Here is a 13,849-nt window from a genome sequence, read left to right on the forward strand (position 1 = left end):
AGTGTCACCGGTGGCACACTGGCCGATGCCAGTAATGGTAACGATATTACAGTACAAATTAGTGGACGAGGAGAGTAGCCAGCTAATTGATAACCCATTTTGATTTTGAAATAGTAGACCTTGCTGACGAATTAGATGGAAGAAATGGAGACCATCAAAGAATTCTTTGCCAGGGGATTATTTCCAATGACATAATTCCTGTGTGCTACATACATACACAAGATAGAAAAGTTCATTCCATATACTTAGAAGAGAATGTTCTAACATGATAAAACATCCCTAGTTAAATTGCACATACAGATAATGCACCAGTTCCCGCTTCTTGAAATAAATTTTAATAAAAAATATCTATAGTTAATTTATAAAAGATAAATGGAAACAATGATTTAATTACAAGTTTAACACATCAACTCAATTCTCAAGTGATTAAGGAAAAGAAAAATCTTTTCCAAGGAAACAGTAAAACTGGCAAGTCTATAAATATTATAACAATTGTCAAAAATAAATATCTCACTTTTAGCCTGCAGGATGCTTATGATATACTGGGAAGATTGAGGAAGAAAAGTCCTATATTTCAAATTCCCTATTATATCTTCATACAATGGTTTGAAGGACAGGGCTAAGTTCTACTATTTAAAAAAGGCACCTAGAAAATTTATAATTATTTTAATAATTGCTATCATCAATTCACAGATCATTCAGGTACTTCCTCCTTCCTGCTCATCAGTCAAGTTTGACTACTTAATGGTTAAACACAGATAAGGAGTAACAGGAGAAAAATCTTTGTAAAATTTGTCATTTATTATTAAAGGTTTAAGGAAGATGTTAAAAACCAATTGCTGAAAGAACTAAAAACATCTAAATTCAAAGGATTAAAGTGCTGTACCACCCCAGTGTCACCGGTGGCACACAGGTCAATGCCAGTAACGGTAACAATATTACAGTACCGATTAGAACAAAATTCAGATGTAAAACTCTGCCTCACGCTGAACTCTGTTTCTCATGTGAAAATCAGCACAATAGGAACTATCTCACAGAATTTTTATGAGGATTATAATAATGTATGTAAAGTACCCAAAGCAATGCCTTACTATAGTACATGCTCACTAAAGGGTTGCTACTGTTCTCAGAGAAATCTAATGACATGCAGTTAATCCCAATGTCATTCTGCTTAGGGAAATACTATTTTTGCGAAACAAAGCATTTGTGCTGAAATAATCACTTCAAACACACAAGGATCCGAAGTAACACTTTAAAGTGAGTTTCTCATCCTATTGTTCCGTTGATGGAGCAACACGGCGGGATTATGCCACCTAGGGAACACCAGGCTCCCGAGCCTCTGAACACCCACCATCCATTGGCTGGCACAGCTTAATCTCTCATAAATTCTCTTTGTTCCAGGAAGACAGATCTCGTATTTTCCTGCCTATATTTCTAAAATGAGTTCCCGTATTTGCCACGTGAGCATGAGGCCTGTGTCTCGTTCATTTTTGTGTTCCTAATGCCTTCCTAGCACAAGCCTGACACGAGGAAGTGCATGGGAAAATGCCTAGGAGACTCTGCACTGATAATTTCCCAAACCTAGAACAGGTTGTTAAATCAAATTCATTCCCATCATTATTTGGAAACCATGCTTAAGCTCTATTTTACTTACACACACACACACACACACACACACACACACACACACACACACACACACACACACGTACCACCAGAACAAATTGAACTACCCAATATCACTCAGTATGCTGATAGGCGCTGGAAACCAGTCAGTCCTTCCCATGCTGACCTTTACCTCTGTGATCCCACCCGTCAGGGTATCCGTCCTTAAGGGAAGGGGCTAAGTTTCCCTTGTCTTTGAGTAACCCTTCAATCCTGAAACAGAAGTGGCCAGCCCTGCAGAGGAGGTCAGTAAATTCCACTGAGCATTCACTCAGCATTCCAACCCAGGGGTAAACCCCTGTTGCGGTGTGTACAATATTTTCCGTTCCTGGAAGCATATGTAAATTCTAAAACATACATTTCTCTACTACAAGATCAAATCTAACATCTTAAGGGGAAAAAGTATCAAAATTTAAACCTACTTGTTTTGATAATGAAATGCAGTTTTACCAGATAACAAAATCTGAAAGGAGCAGAAAAGATACCTTCCAGCAGTTTTTTCTCCACAGAGAGCTTGGGAGCGGCAGAAGGGGCCTGGTACAAAAAGTCACAGAGGAACGTGCTCTGGGAGGACTCTTGACTTAATCCACCTTCAAAATGAATGTCATGTTGAGGAAAATCTAGAGAAATTACAGAAATAATGCATTTGAAATCTAAAATGTCAACCATTTTCCCTTTGCTTATGAATGTGAGTTTCGAGCTAGAAGAAAAACTACTTCAAATATACCACAGAATAAATATACACAGATATCTTACTTTGCATAAAACTTGCAAAATAAGCACTTAAGTTGTGTGTATTATTCATAGATGAAAATTGGATTTAATTTTGGTGAGAACGATCACATAGGATTAACTGTTTCAATCTTCCATTTGTAAGATTAACGAAACAGAAGGGATATATTTCCTAAACATTTTCTTAAAGTGAAATAATACTGCTTCGTTCCCATTCCGGATACACCAGAAGGAACCCGGCATTCAGAAGAATGAAGGGACAGGACCGACCTGAAAACTTGTTATGGTAGAGAAATTCCATCTGCAGACTCTGCCCCGCCTTCTTGGCCAGCAGGTAGGGGGTGCTGTGCACGGGGTCTCCAGTGGCACACATGGCATCCGCCCCACTGAACAGCAGAGCCATCGTCTCCAGAACGTCTGACTTCACCACAGCAGCACACAGAGCCTGCTCGTTAAAAGAAAACATGCCTGTCAAAGAAGAAGATACCATTCTGGCTATTACAATTAGTGAGTCTACCAATCCATTCATGACAGGAAGTTTGTATCCATTTCTAACTAAGAAATATAATTATAAGTATGGTTTGAATTAGGCAATAAGCACAAAAGGCCTGCCCTGTATGCATTTAAATTATAATCCCCTATCTCCAAGTCTCAATTCATTGTTTGTTGCTGTGATGTTCCAAACCTTCCAATCCGGTACATTTGCTTTGGAAGACATTTTCTTATATTTACAAACTATGATAATGACTGATTCTCAGAAAATTCAAAACATTTCAAATGTAATAATGAAGTATCCACTGAATGCTCTGTCATATGAATGTTGTATGGACGTATATATGTACTTTCCAGCCTAATCAGGGTCCATAGACTCTTTTAACTATTGTTGTGCTTTGAAAGACGAGTCCAATTCAGAATCTTTCCTTTTAGGGGACAGGTATGTGGGAATGAGGACAGTAGTAAACACAGTAAGACATTAAAAAACAATAAAACATTGCTGACTTGTTATACGTCATCAACCCACAGACCTGATGGAACCTGAGTTCTTTTTCCCCTTGAGGTAATAAGCTGCCTTCACATCGCTTCTCATCCTCTCTCCCTGCTTCCTCACTTTACTGGCTTCCCACTTGCTTCCAAACCTTTTGATTTTGGCCCCCTGATTCCATCTGACTTTAGTCTTAGCTTCACCATTTACCTCCTCCCGACATGGTGCATCTGGATGGATCACTAGTGAATTTGCCGTCTGCAGTGCAACTTCAGGACAATCACTCATTGACTATCTGAATGGGCAGCAGCTTAGAGTGTGCAGCCAAAAGTCCCAGGATTTTAAATCTAGTATGTCTGCCCAATACGCATAGGCCATTAACCACTACATCAGACTGCCTCCACTCTGACATCATTTTATTGCATTTGGTGTAGGTTAAACTGAATTATAATTTTGCCTTCATACACCTCTGTATTTTGCTGTCTCACCTATTTCTATGAGCATTATTCCATAAATAAATAATTTCTATTAAAAAAATAAAAGTCCCAAGACGTCTTCCCAGTTCTATCCTGGAAGGTTTGCTAGTTAAAAAGTACTTACCTTTTCTACCTTCAGAATGTCCTTCACTTTAGAATCCAGAAACCTGAATTCTTGTACCTAATTTTGCATTAATTATCTAGGTGACCATGGCTAATCCCTCCTCCTCTCTGGGTCTTAGTCTTTTTTTTTTTTGTCCCTAAAAAATGAGGGTATTGGAAAATATAAAAGCTAATGCATCTTCCATTTCTGGCTATCTCCTCAATCTGATCATATGTATTTCTCCTTGTTGTCTTTCTCATCATCCTGTTCTTATCCTTTACCTTTGTATTTGCTGTGATATATTTATTGAAGTTCATCTGTTTACGGTCAATCTCCCCTATTGAGGACCACTCTCATCAATGAAACAAGCACATATTTTTACTACAAATTGTATCCCCAGCACTAAAAGAGAATTTAGCAAGTTTTAAGTATGCAATAAAGAACACTCAATAGAGAAAGGATATTTTCTTCAACAAATGAAGTTGGGAAACAGGATAACCACAAGCAGAAAAATGAAATCAGGCCCCTATTTCATGCCACTCAAAAAATGAATTAGAAATATATTAAAGACTTAAAAATAAAACCTGAGACAGCAAAACTGCTAGAAGAAAACAGGTAGTGATCTTCTTGATGTAGGTCTTGGCAATGATTTTTGTATATGACAACAAAAATCCAAGCAACAAAAGCAGAAGTCAGTAAGTGGGACTACATCAAACTTAAAAGCTTCTGCACAGTAACACAATCAACAAAACGAAAAGATAACCCAATGAACAGAAGAAAGTATTTGCAAACCATATACTGGATAAGAGGTTAATATCCAAAATATATAAAGAACACATATAACTCAATTTAAAAAATCTGATGAAACAGGCAGAGAAAATAACTGGACATTTTTCCAAAGACATCCAAATGGCCAACAGGCCATGAAAAGATGCTCATCCCTAATCATCAGGGCAATGCAAATCAAAACCACAATGAGGCATCACCTCACATTTGTCAGAATGGCCATATTCAAGGAGACAAGAAACAGCAAGTGTTGGTGAGGATGTGAAGAAAAGGGACCCCTTGTGCACTGCTGGTAGGAATACAAATTAATCAGCCATGCTGGAAAACAGTACAAAGATTTCTCAAAAAAGTAAAAATGCAATTATCTTATCATGCACAATCCCTCTTCTGAATATATACACAAAGGAAATGAAAACAGAATATTGAAAGACACCTGCATTCTCATGTTCACTGTAGCACTATTATTCACAAAAGCCACTGTATGGAAACAAACTAAGTGTTCTTTATTAAATGTATGCATAAAGATGTGGTATGTACACATAATGAGATATTATTCAGCCGTGAGAAAGAAGGACATTCTACTATTGGTGATAACATGAATGGACCTTGAGGGCCTTATGCTTAGTGAGTGAGGTTAACCAAAGATGAATACTGTATAAAACCACTTACATGTGAAATCGAAAGAAACCAAACTCACAGAAACAGAGAGTAGAATGGTGGTTGCCCAGGGACGGGGGTGGGGCTGGGCTAGGGTGGGAAGATGTCCTGTAAGGGTCCAAACTTTCCACTGGTAGGTAAGTAAGTTATAGGGACCTAATGCACAGACAGTGATTATAGCCAACAATACTGTACTACACACTTCAGAATTGCTAAGACACTAGATCTGAGATATTCTCACCAGTAAAAAGAAAAAATAGTTATATGATGCAGTAAAGATGTTAGCTAAAGCTATCATGGTAATCATAAAGCAATATGTAAGTGTGTCAAATCAACAAAAGAAACAACTTAAACTATACAATATTATATATACCTTATATCTCTATTTCAAAAAATATTCAATAAAATATATTTTTGGTAAAAAGTATTCAGTGACATTAAGAGTGCCATTTTTAAGAAGCCCAAAGTGGAAGTAAATCCATCAGGTAAAGTTCCCTGTAACGTTCTTAGGAACAGTGTAATAGCTAGTAACTGACATAAACCCTACCTACTGTCTTAGCTCACGAGAAGTGCGTGGTGTGGCAGACAAGACCTCATTCGGGGACCTCCGAATTTACCACTGACAAGATTCCCATCGCCGTCAAAAAGAGAGAAACCATTGGGAAAGGCATGCCCCGGCTCTCCAACCTCACTGACTATGCCCCCCAATACGCAACTTACTATTCATATATTATTTCTTATGAACCTCTAATACACAAAATTAGATTAATTATAACTCTTGGTTTGTGATACCCTGTCATCATTATTCCAAACATGCCTGCTATAATTGGTCAGTTATTTTAATAATATAATTAACACTCATTACCAATCACGATCCAAAACAAAATTAGATGTCTTAATAATAACCTATATAAGTATATGGTTCCCCATTCCCACCCCATCTCCCTGAGGTTTCCTCCCTTAGGTACCCATTCTGAATCTTGAATTTATGGTGTGGCACTGCTTTAAATCAACTGGCAGCCTCGCTTTACAAATACCAAAAATATACAAAGAAAAACTTAGTTAATGGGAACTAAACCCGTAGGAAGGAAAGGTAAATCGATCGTATCAATCTTATGTCTGGAAAGTTGGAAAAGGTCTTTATTTATATTCCAAGATGTTCGGAATAACGCTCCTTACCGGGGGACCCTCATCGAATGAGGCCTGGCCTCAACAGCACACCCAAGACCTGAGAACCATGAACGAAACCTTCTCTAAGCATAAAAACTACAGCATATAAAAGCATATGCTCTAAAAATCTATACCTAGGAGAGCCTCCTGACACACAAGAAATGGAAATAGCAATTTCAGAAAGACAGGGGGAACAGGCTGCTTAACAGATCCTCTGCTGAAAGGGTGAAGACGAAGTAAGCAGCCTGACACGGTCACAAAAAGACCTGGAATGACTCAGCCAAAGGCCAAGGAGAGTTCAAATCAACGGCACTAGACAAACCACTGCTTGCAACAATAAACTCAGTAAATGATGTTAACTCTGGTGACAGCAAGTCAGCAACATAAGAGCTGAAGTTGTATTTGGTATCCAGTCCCCAAAACAGGGAAAGAGGTCAACAGTTTGAAAATAATGGGATCTGCCTAAGTTAGCTGGAATCTCATGAACAAAGAGTTTATCTGCTTCTGATGACAACTCCCTATATGAAACCATGGGAAACCACTGACACAGTCTCACAAAAGCAAATAAAATTAAACAATTTTAGCAAACAGTAAAAGATTTTTTATTTCTTTCCAAAATTCTTGGCATATATTTAAAAAAATACCACAAATCCATGGCTACTGCTATGTTTTATTGGATACCTTGTTTAATTCTTCCTTGGACAGAGATGCCAGAAGGGTTTTTCGGAATCTTCCTTCTTTGTACTTCTGAGTAATGAAGGTTTTTCTCTTTTCTACTGGGGAGTCCATGTGTAATTCTTCATCTTTTTGAAGATTACCAGCCCAAAAGTCATTTGCTCTTTTGTTTCCAATGACAATAAAAAGCTGAATTATCAAAAAATTATGAAACATATCAGTTCCTGAAATGTACTTAAATCTGCAGAAAACTGACTCACATGATAAATTAAAGCATAACAGTATAAAATATGCAAAAATACAAGAAGGATCCAACTCTTTCAGGGAGACAGAGTGTGAAAGCAGATACTATTTATATTTTCAATACAGTCTAGCTGTTTTTAATAATGGTAAAAGATTAGCAAGGAAAGAAACTGCAAGCCACACAAATTGCAGCAGAAGCATTATTATTTCTTGAAGCTCACATGGAGACAGACTCATGTAAAAGGGCTGAGTAGGTGGGCTGCTGTGGTTGAGAGTGGTGCTGAAACGGAGCAGAAAAGGGAGTCGGGAGACAGCGAGTTCGACACGGCTGCCGTTAATGACAGAGTGCGGCCAAGATAGAGAAGAGTGATGTTTGCCCAGTGTTTTCATCACTTTTCTAATATTTTATCCATGCTGAGTTCAAAAGAAAGTAAATTCTGGCTTAACGAAAAAGCTGTCAAGATTTTAACAGTAGTTATTACCATTAAAGCTCCTTGCACTTTTTATTTTTAAAATAACCACCTCACTCAGGAAGCCTTCTGAAAGTTAAAGTAAAAACTTGCTACAATGAAACAGGCTAAAGGCCATTTTGATAATGTGGTGAGAACTTTCTCAAGGAGCTCCTGAACTGCATCCCTCCTCGCCGACCTCGGCTCGCCACCAGCACCGTTACGAGGGACTTACCTCGATGAGTTCATTACTCCAAATGCTTGCATCCATTTTTAGACTTCTAACCTTGGAATCTTTTGGTCCTAACGATCGATGTTGTCCTGAAATCAAAAACCAGTTGCATTTTTATGTTAATTTGTATGTAAATGTATTTTATGTTTTCTTAAAAGCTGCACGTGGATGTGTGCATATACATATTTTTTCAACTTGAAATACACTAATATCTAATTTCCACTCTGGGGTACTAACAGTATTTATACAGAAGTCATAATGAACCACAATGAAGGTAACAAAAATCACCTGCATCATCACCCCGTACTGGCCCAACACTCTCCAGTGTGTGTGGCTGTGCATGGGCATGTGGGTATGCATGTGTGCATGTCCACATATATGCATTTACATACATACATACCTAACTTTTGCATTGCTTGGTAATTAACTGGAAACTGTAGGTCACTGAAAGTATTTTATAACAGGTCTGTGTAATTTACACGTGTGTGAAAACAGATACCCCTTTACTCTTAAAAATACTAGTTGCAACTCCAACAAATCTGTCCTTAAAAACCTTCAGTGGATTCTTTATTCTACTACTTTACACCTGGAAGAAAGGAATAGCCCAGCATTCTGCTGTTATCAGTTCAATTCTGCTGCATAAATCAACACTCAGTCCTTCCTGGGCACCGGGCACACGTCAGATGTCTCATTTCTAAGCTGAGCAGGAAAAGAGTACACAAAACATAATCCTTGATCTTAAGGACCTTTTGTGTAAGAGCATAAAGGCTCGCTCCTCTATCAGAAAAGGCCCCTTTCCTCTCCTCTTTGAGATGGAAACTACTCAGAACACAAGCCTCAAAATTCTCAGGGCAGGAACATGCATAGGTTTGCATTTACAAATCCTACCAAAAGGCAGTAGGGGTCAAACTAAGAACCAGGTCAGAAGAATGATACAGTGTTAGAGTGGCCTACACAAGAAATGACAGAATCCAAGTTGAAGCATCAGAAAGAGGAAGAAAATGGAGGGCAGATTTAGAAACCCTGCAAGGAGAAACAGACGGGACTTGGAGGACTTTAAGGAACGAGAAAGGGTCCAGAGGCTCTCTCAAGTTTTAAGATTCAATGCAGGGTGGACATTATGGCTTCTGACAAAGCTCTGGAACATGGGAGAATGTACAGTTTTATGTGATAAGCTGTGCACCAACGAGAGCTCCATTTTTAACGTGCTATTTTTGAAGTGTCTTGGGCAAATCCAAGCAGAGATTCTAGTAGGTAGATGTAAGAGTGTGGTTCCCAACAAAGTCATCTGCATAAAAATGAGTGTTTAATTCAAATGATAAACCTCGTCACTCAGGAACATCAGAGTGGAAGGGAACATGCATGTTTCAGGAGCAGGCAGAGGAAAAGTAGCCTGAAAAAGGATGACCAGAGTAGGAAGAGCACACCAAGAAGAGATGGTCTCCTAGAAGTTGAGGGAGGCTGGGAAGTCCTAAAGCAATGGGCTGATTATGAGCATTAAACGTTGCAGAAGATGATAAAGACAGCAACTGACTGCACAGAAACTAAGCAGTAAAATACACCGGTAAACATGGTGAAAATATTTTTACTGGAATAGAGAGAAAGACGGGCTGATAACAGATGATAAAGAAAAATTGAGAAGTTAAAGAAATGAAGAAAACCTGTGCAGATCACTGCTCTTGGAAGTACTTGTCTATTAAGAAAACAGGGACTAACTGATACACAGAAGGGACCGGTAAGTTTTCAGAAAGCTGGGGTTAACAGCACAGACTAGGGCAAGTTTATCTGCTGAAACAAAAGAAACCACAGTTGAACAGCTTACACAGACAGTGAGTGATGGAGCAAAGATCCCAAGAAGAAAGGAAAAGAAGGAAGTTTAATAGCCTTGCACAACACAAAGGCTATCTCTTCCTCAGACTCTAGAGGAGAAAATGATAGGGAAAAATGCAAAGTACAGGGTGACTAATTGATGCTTTTTGTTGTTGCTGCTGATGTTGTTAACGAGGTCTTTGGGAAATCCACACTACAGTGATGAGCAATGGGGCAGAGCACAGAGCTCTAGCGTTAAGGGCTTGAAGGAACCCTTGTCTTGGCTCCAGTTGACCAGGGTGCTCCTCCTCCAAGTCTCTCAATGAAACCTGCTACATGCCTACTCTGGTCCTTAGTATCCTCTGTGGTAATTACTATTTATATGTCACTACAGGAAACACCATGTCTTATACATCTTTTTAATTCCTAGGACCAGCATGGTGTCTGATAGAGCAAAAACATGAAGCAAAGTTTGGCCCGTGGCTAACATTCTCCAAGAGCTCCATGATGACCTACCTAAATGGGGTCCATTCCCTCCACTCACTTGCACAACTGTCTGAGCTCCAATTACAGTGAGCTGTCAAACCCTCTGTAAGGGGGAAGGTCACAACAGGAAAACCAGGCCTAGCACTGGTTACTTTAATCAAATTCAATACGCCTGGAAAACGCTTCTGTATAAAACTCCTCATTATAAGAGGTACCATATCTGGTACGCCAAGTTTAGAACTTAGAACAACCTTAAGGTGAAAAGCAGGACTTACACAACATAACAGAAGAAAAAAGGACAAATCCTACAAAGAGCAAGCCTGTTCAGGGTGCATTCTGAAACACATCCACCTAAAATCTAAGAATGTCAACAGTGTCTTTTTAAAATCCATACATGGGCCAGTAGGCACAAAAAAAAGTGGTTCCAGGCTTAAAAATCAATTTTTGTATCTAAGCCATGCATAAGAGAAGTTTAGAATTACATTTCTAAAATTGATTTAAATGTGATAAGCTTTCTGTGCTTTTATTTTCCACAACCATTAGCTGGGACACAGCATATGACAGCAGAGAGCACTCGGTGCCGATCTGTCACCAAACAGCGAGGAGCACAGCGTAATCCCTAATCACCTGCACACTTCTTACAGATGACAACACAGAGATTGATGGACGCCCAGTCGGGATCTGGGGCTTTGCAATCGGCGCAGCTCCTGTTGGACTCGTTGAACCAGATCTTCTCAGCTACTTCGTAATCAGAGAGAGTCTCCGCGATCGACTGCTGCACAGCTTCAATCCACTCTTGCTTCTCCTTTACGGACTCGGCTATGAAGCTGCAACAACGAACGTTTCTGCATTATCGATCTGCCTTGTAAAGGCCAATTAAGCACTGGGTTCAGCCTGCATACTCATTTCAGTCACAAATTAAACAGCAGCTGAAAAACACACCTTCCAGGCAGCTGGACAGTCTTTTCTGTTAAAAATCATCTAACTGAGAAATCGATGTTCTTCCTTTAACCTTTCACACTGCTTATGATTCTGCTTACATATGTGGACACAAAATTAACATACATATTTTTCTGACCAGGATATACAAACTGTCTTGTTAGGTCAAAAGCTTAAATGAGAGCCTGTGTTTTCTAAGCAGTGGTTACATAACAATCAATGGGAGACTGGCAGAGTCTCAAAGCTATAGAATTATTTTGCCAAGAAAGAATGTCATGATGTCTGAAAGGAAACAATCAAAAACACGTACCAGTATTAAAAATAGGTTCTTTTTTTAATTAGAAGAATGTACAGATGGCTTTAAGAAACTGAGAAATCAAAAAGTTTAAGTGGTTACTATTCTAACAGAAGCCTAGGTCATTTTTAGCCATGTTTTGATTTATTCTAATTCTTAGTGTCCATTGGGTGCCTGAGTGAAAGAATATGAAATTAAACACCAGGTTCTTAAGCTCCTGTAAGAAATTTCACTGGGTCGCTGCAACATGGCGCTACAAGCACCACAGCGCTCCCTTCTCGGTCAATGACCCAAAGTAACTCTTCGCATCAAAATTTACCGTTCTAAAGATGAAACTGCTTTGACATATAATGAAAATAACAGATCACTAACATATTCTAAACAATCTGTAAGAAAACCAAGTGGCCTAAGTGGATATTTGTTGAAGTTCTTTATGGTTCCAGCATCACTATAATAGTTAGAGGTTTCTTGGTGGTTTCTGCTTCTCCAGAGAGACTGGTCACAGTCAGTAAGATACCAGGGAAAGCAGCTGTTCAGTCTTTGCCCCGGGGTTCCTTGTACAGAGCTCTGAAACCACTGAACTGATACAAAGTGGCTTTTGTATGCTAATGAGCTCCCTTGCAGCTAGGAGCCTGGAATGGAGCTGGACTTGGGAAAGACCAAGGTGTGATTTGAGAGCTGGAACTTGCAGCCAGCCCCACCCCTGACCTCCAGGAAGTAGGAGGGCTGGCAGTTGAGTTAATCACTATTGGCCAAAGATTTCATCAACCACACCTACGGAGTGAAACCTCCATAAAAACCCCTAAACAACAGGGTTCGGAGAGCACCCAGGCTGGTGAACACACTGAGCTGCTGGGCAGGCCCAGGCACCCAGAGAGAGCCCAGAAGCTCTCACCATTAGTCCTTGGTGCCTTGCCCTATGCCCATCTCCCTTCTGGTCTTCCCTGAGTTGCATTCTCTACAACAAACTGGTAATAATAAACTATTCCTCTGAGTTCTATGAAAAATGATAATAATTTATCAAACCTGGGGGAGAAAGGGTCATGGGAATCCCAATTTATAGCCAATCTGTACAGGAGTGTGAGAAACCTCAGGACCCAACACTTGCAACTGGTATGGAGAGGACCACCTTGTGGGGCTGAGCCCTGGGCCTGGGGCCCGAGGCTCACTTAGTCTGAGGCTCGCTCTGGTACGGCAGAAACGGAAGTGAACTGGAGGACACCCAGTTGGTGTCCAGAGAGGGGGAGAGTAGGCTGCTATGAGGAAAACCCCACCAATTTGGTGTCAGAAGTGTGATGAGTAGAAACTGGTCAGCCAACATCTACATTTTCAGTTGAAGCATAAAACTGCATATGTGAAAACATAGCTTAGTATTCTTCATGTCATCTTTTGTTAACATTTGAACCAGGAGACATATTTTGGCAGATCGATTAAGTACCAGACTTGGTAGTGTTCTTGAAATTGCTAAGTAATTGTTAGTCCTTAAAGGCCTCCAACAATTGCCTCTGACCTTTACACTGCCTGGTGGTCTGTTGACTATTTGTGACAAATGAATTCACATGGTTGAACTCAAGAGATGCTGACTTAAGCCCCTCCTGTGCATTAAAGCTGTGGAGTCATTCTAGATTACTCTAACACATACTAAGAGCATATACTAAGTTTTCCATTTCACTGTCGTAACAAACGATTCCTAGAATACCATAATAAAGGATATACAACAAAGTGCTAAAATATGTGATCAGTAAGTGCTCAAAGGCCCATTAAATTCAGCATCATTTTAAGCTAAAGTTCCTTTTAGGAAATCATTACAGGGCATTTATAACTAGGGATTGATCTTAAAAGAGGCACTGTATTTGATTAAGCTAAAAGAAAGTAGCTAACACAGCTTCAAGACGAAGTAATTTTTTCTTTGTTTTATTCCTTCAAAATGTGATGTAAATTTTAATATTATTTGTTAATAACAAAAAGTGAACATCCTCACTAAGCTTACTAAGAAGAAGAGGTATTAAGAAAAGAAACAACTCAAATTTCATGAAATTAGTATCTCTGCAGGTTCTGTGATTATTCAAGTCATTTTTACAAAGTGTTTACATATACTGGCCAAGAAATTAAACAGCATGGAAAAGTAAAATACTATCTTATTGAATGTC

General features: G+C 39.2%; 1 protein-coding gene across 8 annotated transcripts in view; it reads right to left on the reverse strand.

Annotated features, from left to right (window-relative positions):
• The window catches only part of ARAP2 (ArfGAP with RhoGAP domain, ankyrin repeat and PH domain 2), a 159,893-nt gene that overhangs the window by 83,946 nt on the left and 62,098 nt on the right, over positions 1-13,849 (reverse strand). For all 8 annotated transcript variants that reach the window (XM_045834426.1, XM_045834427.1, XM_045834420.1 and 5 more), the window contains 5 exons: positions 11,093-11,292; positions 8,174-8,259; positions 7,253-7,435; positions 2,668-2,842; positions 2,151-2,285 (listed from right to left, as the gene is read on the reverse strand). In XM_045834426.1, the coding sequence (XP_045690382.1) occupies positions 2,151-2,285; positions 2,668-2,842; positions 7,253-7,435; positions 8,174-8,259; positions 11,093-11,292 (779 nt within the window). The remainder of the gene's footprint in view (positions 1-2,150; positions 2,286-2,667; positions 2,843-7,252; positions 7,436-8,173; positions 8,260-11,092; positions 11,293-13,849) is intronic.

This window comes from Phyllostomus hastatus, unplaced genomic scaffold (assembly GCF_019186645.2).
Source record: "Phyllostomus hastatus isolate PE091 unplaced genomic scaffold, TTU_PhHast_1.1 phas_contig_196, whole genome shotgun sequence".
NCBI classification, from domain to species: domain Eukaryota; kingdom Metazoa; phylum Chordata; class Mammalia; order Chiroptera; family Phyllostomidae; genus Phyllostomus; species Phyllostomus hastatus.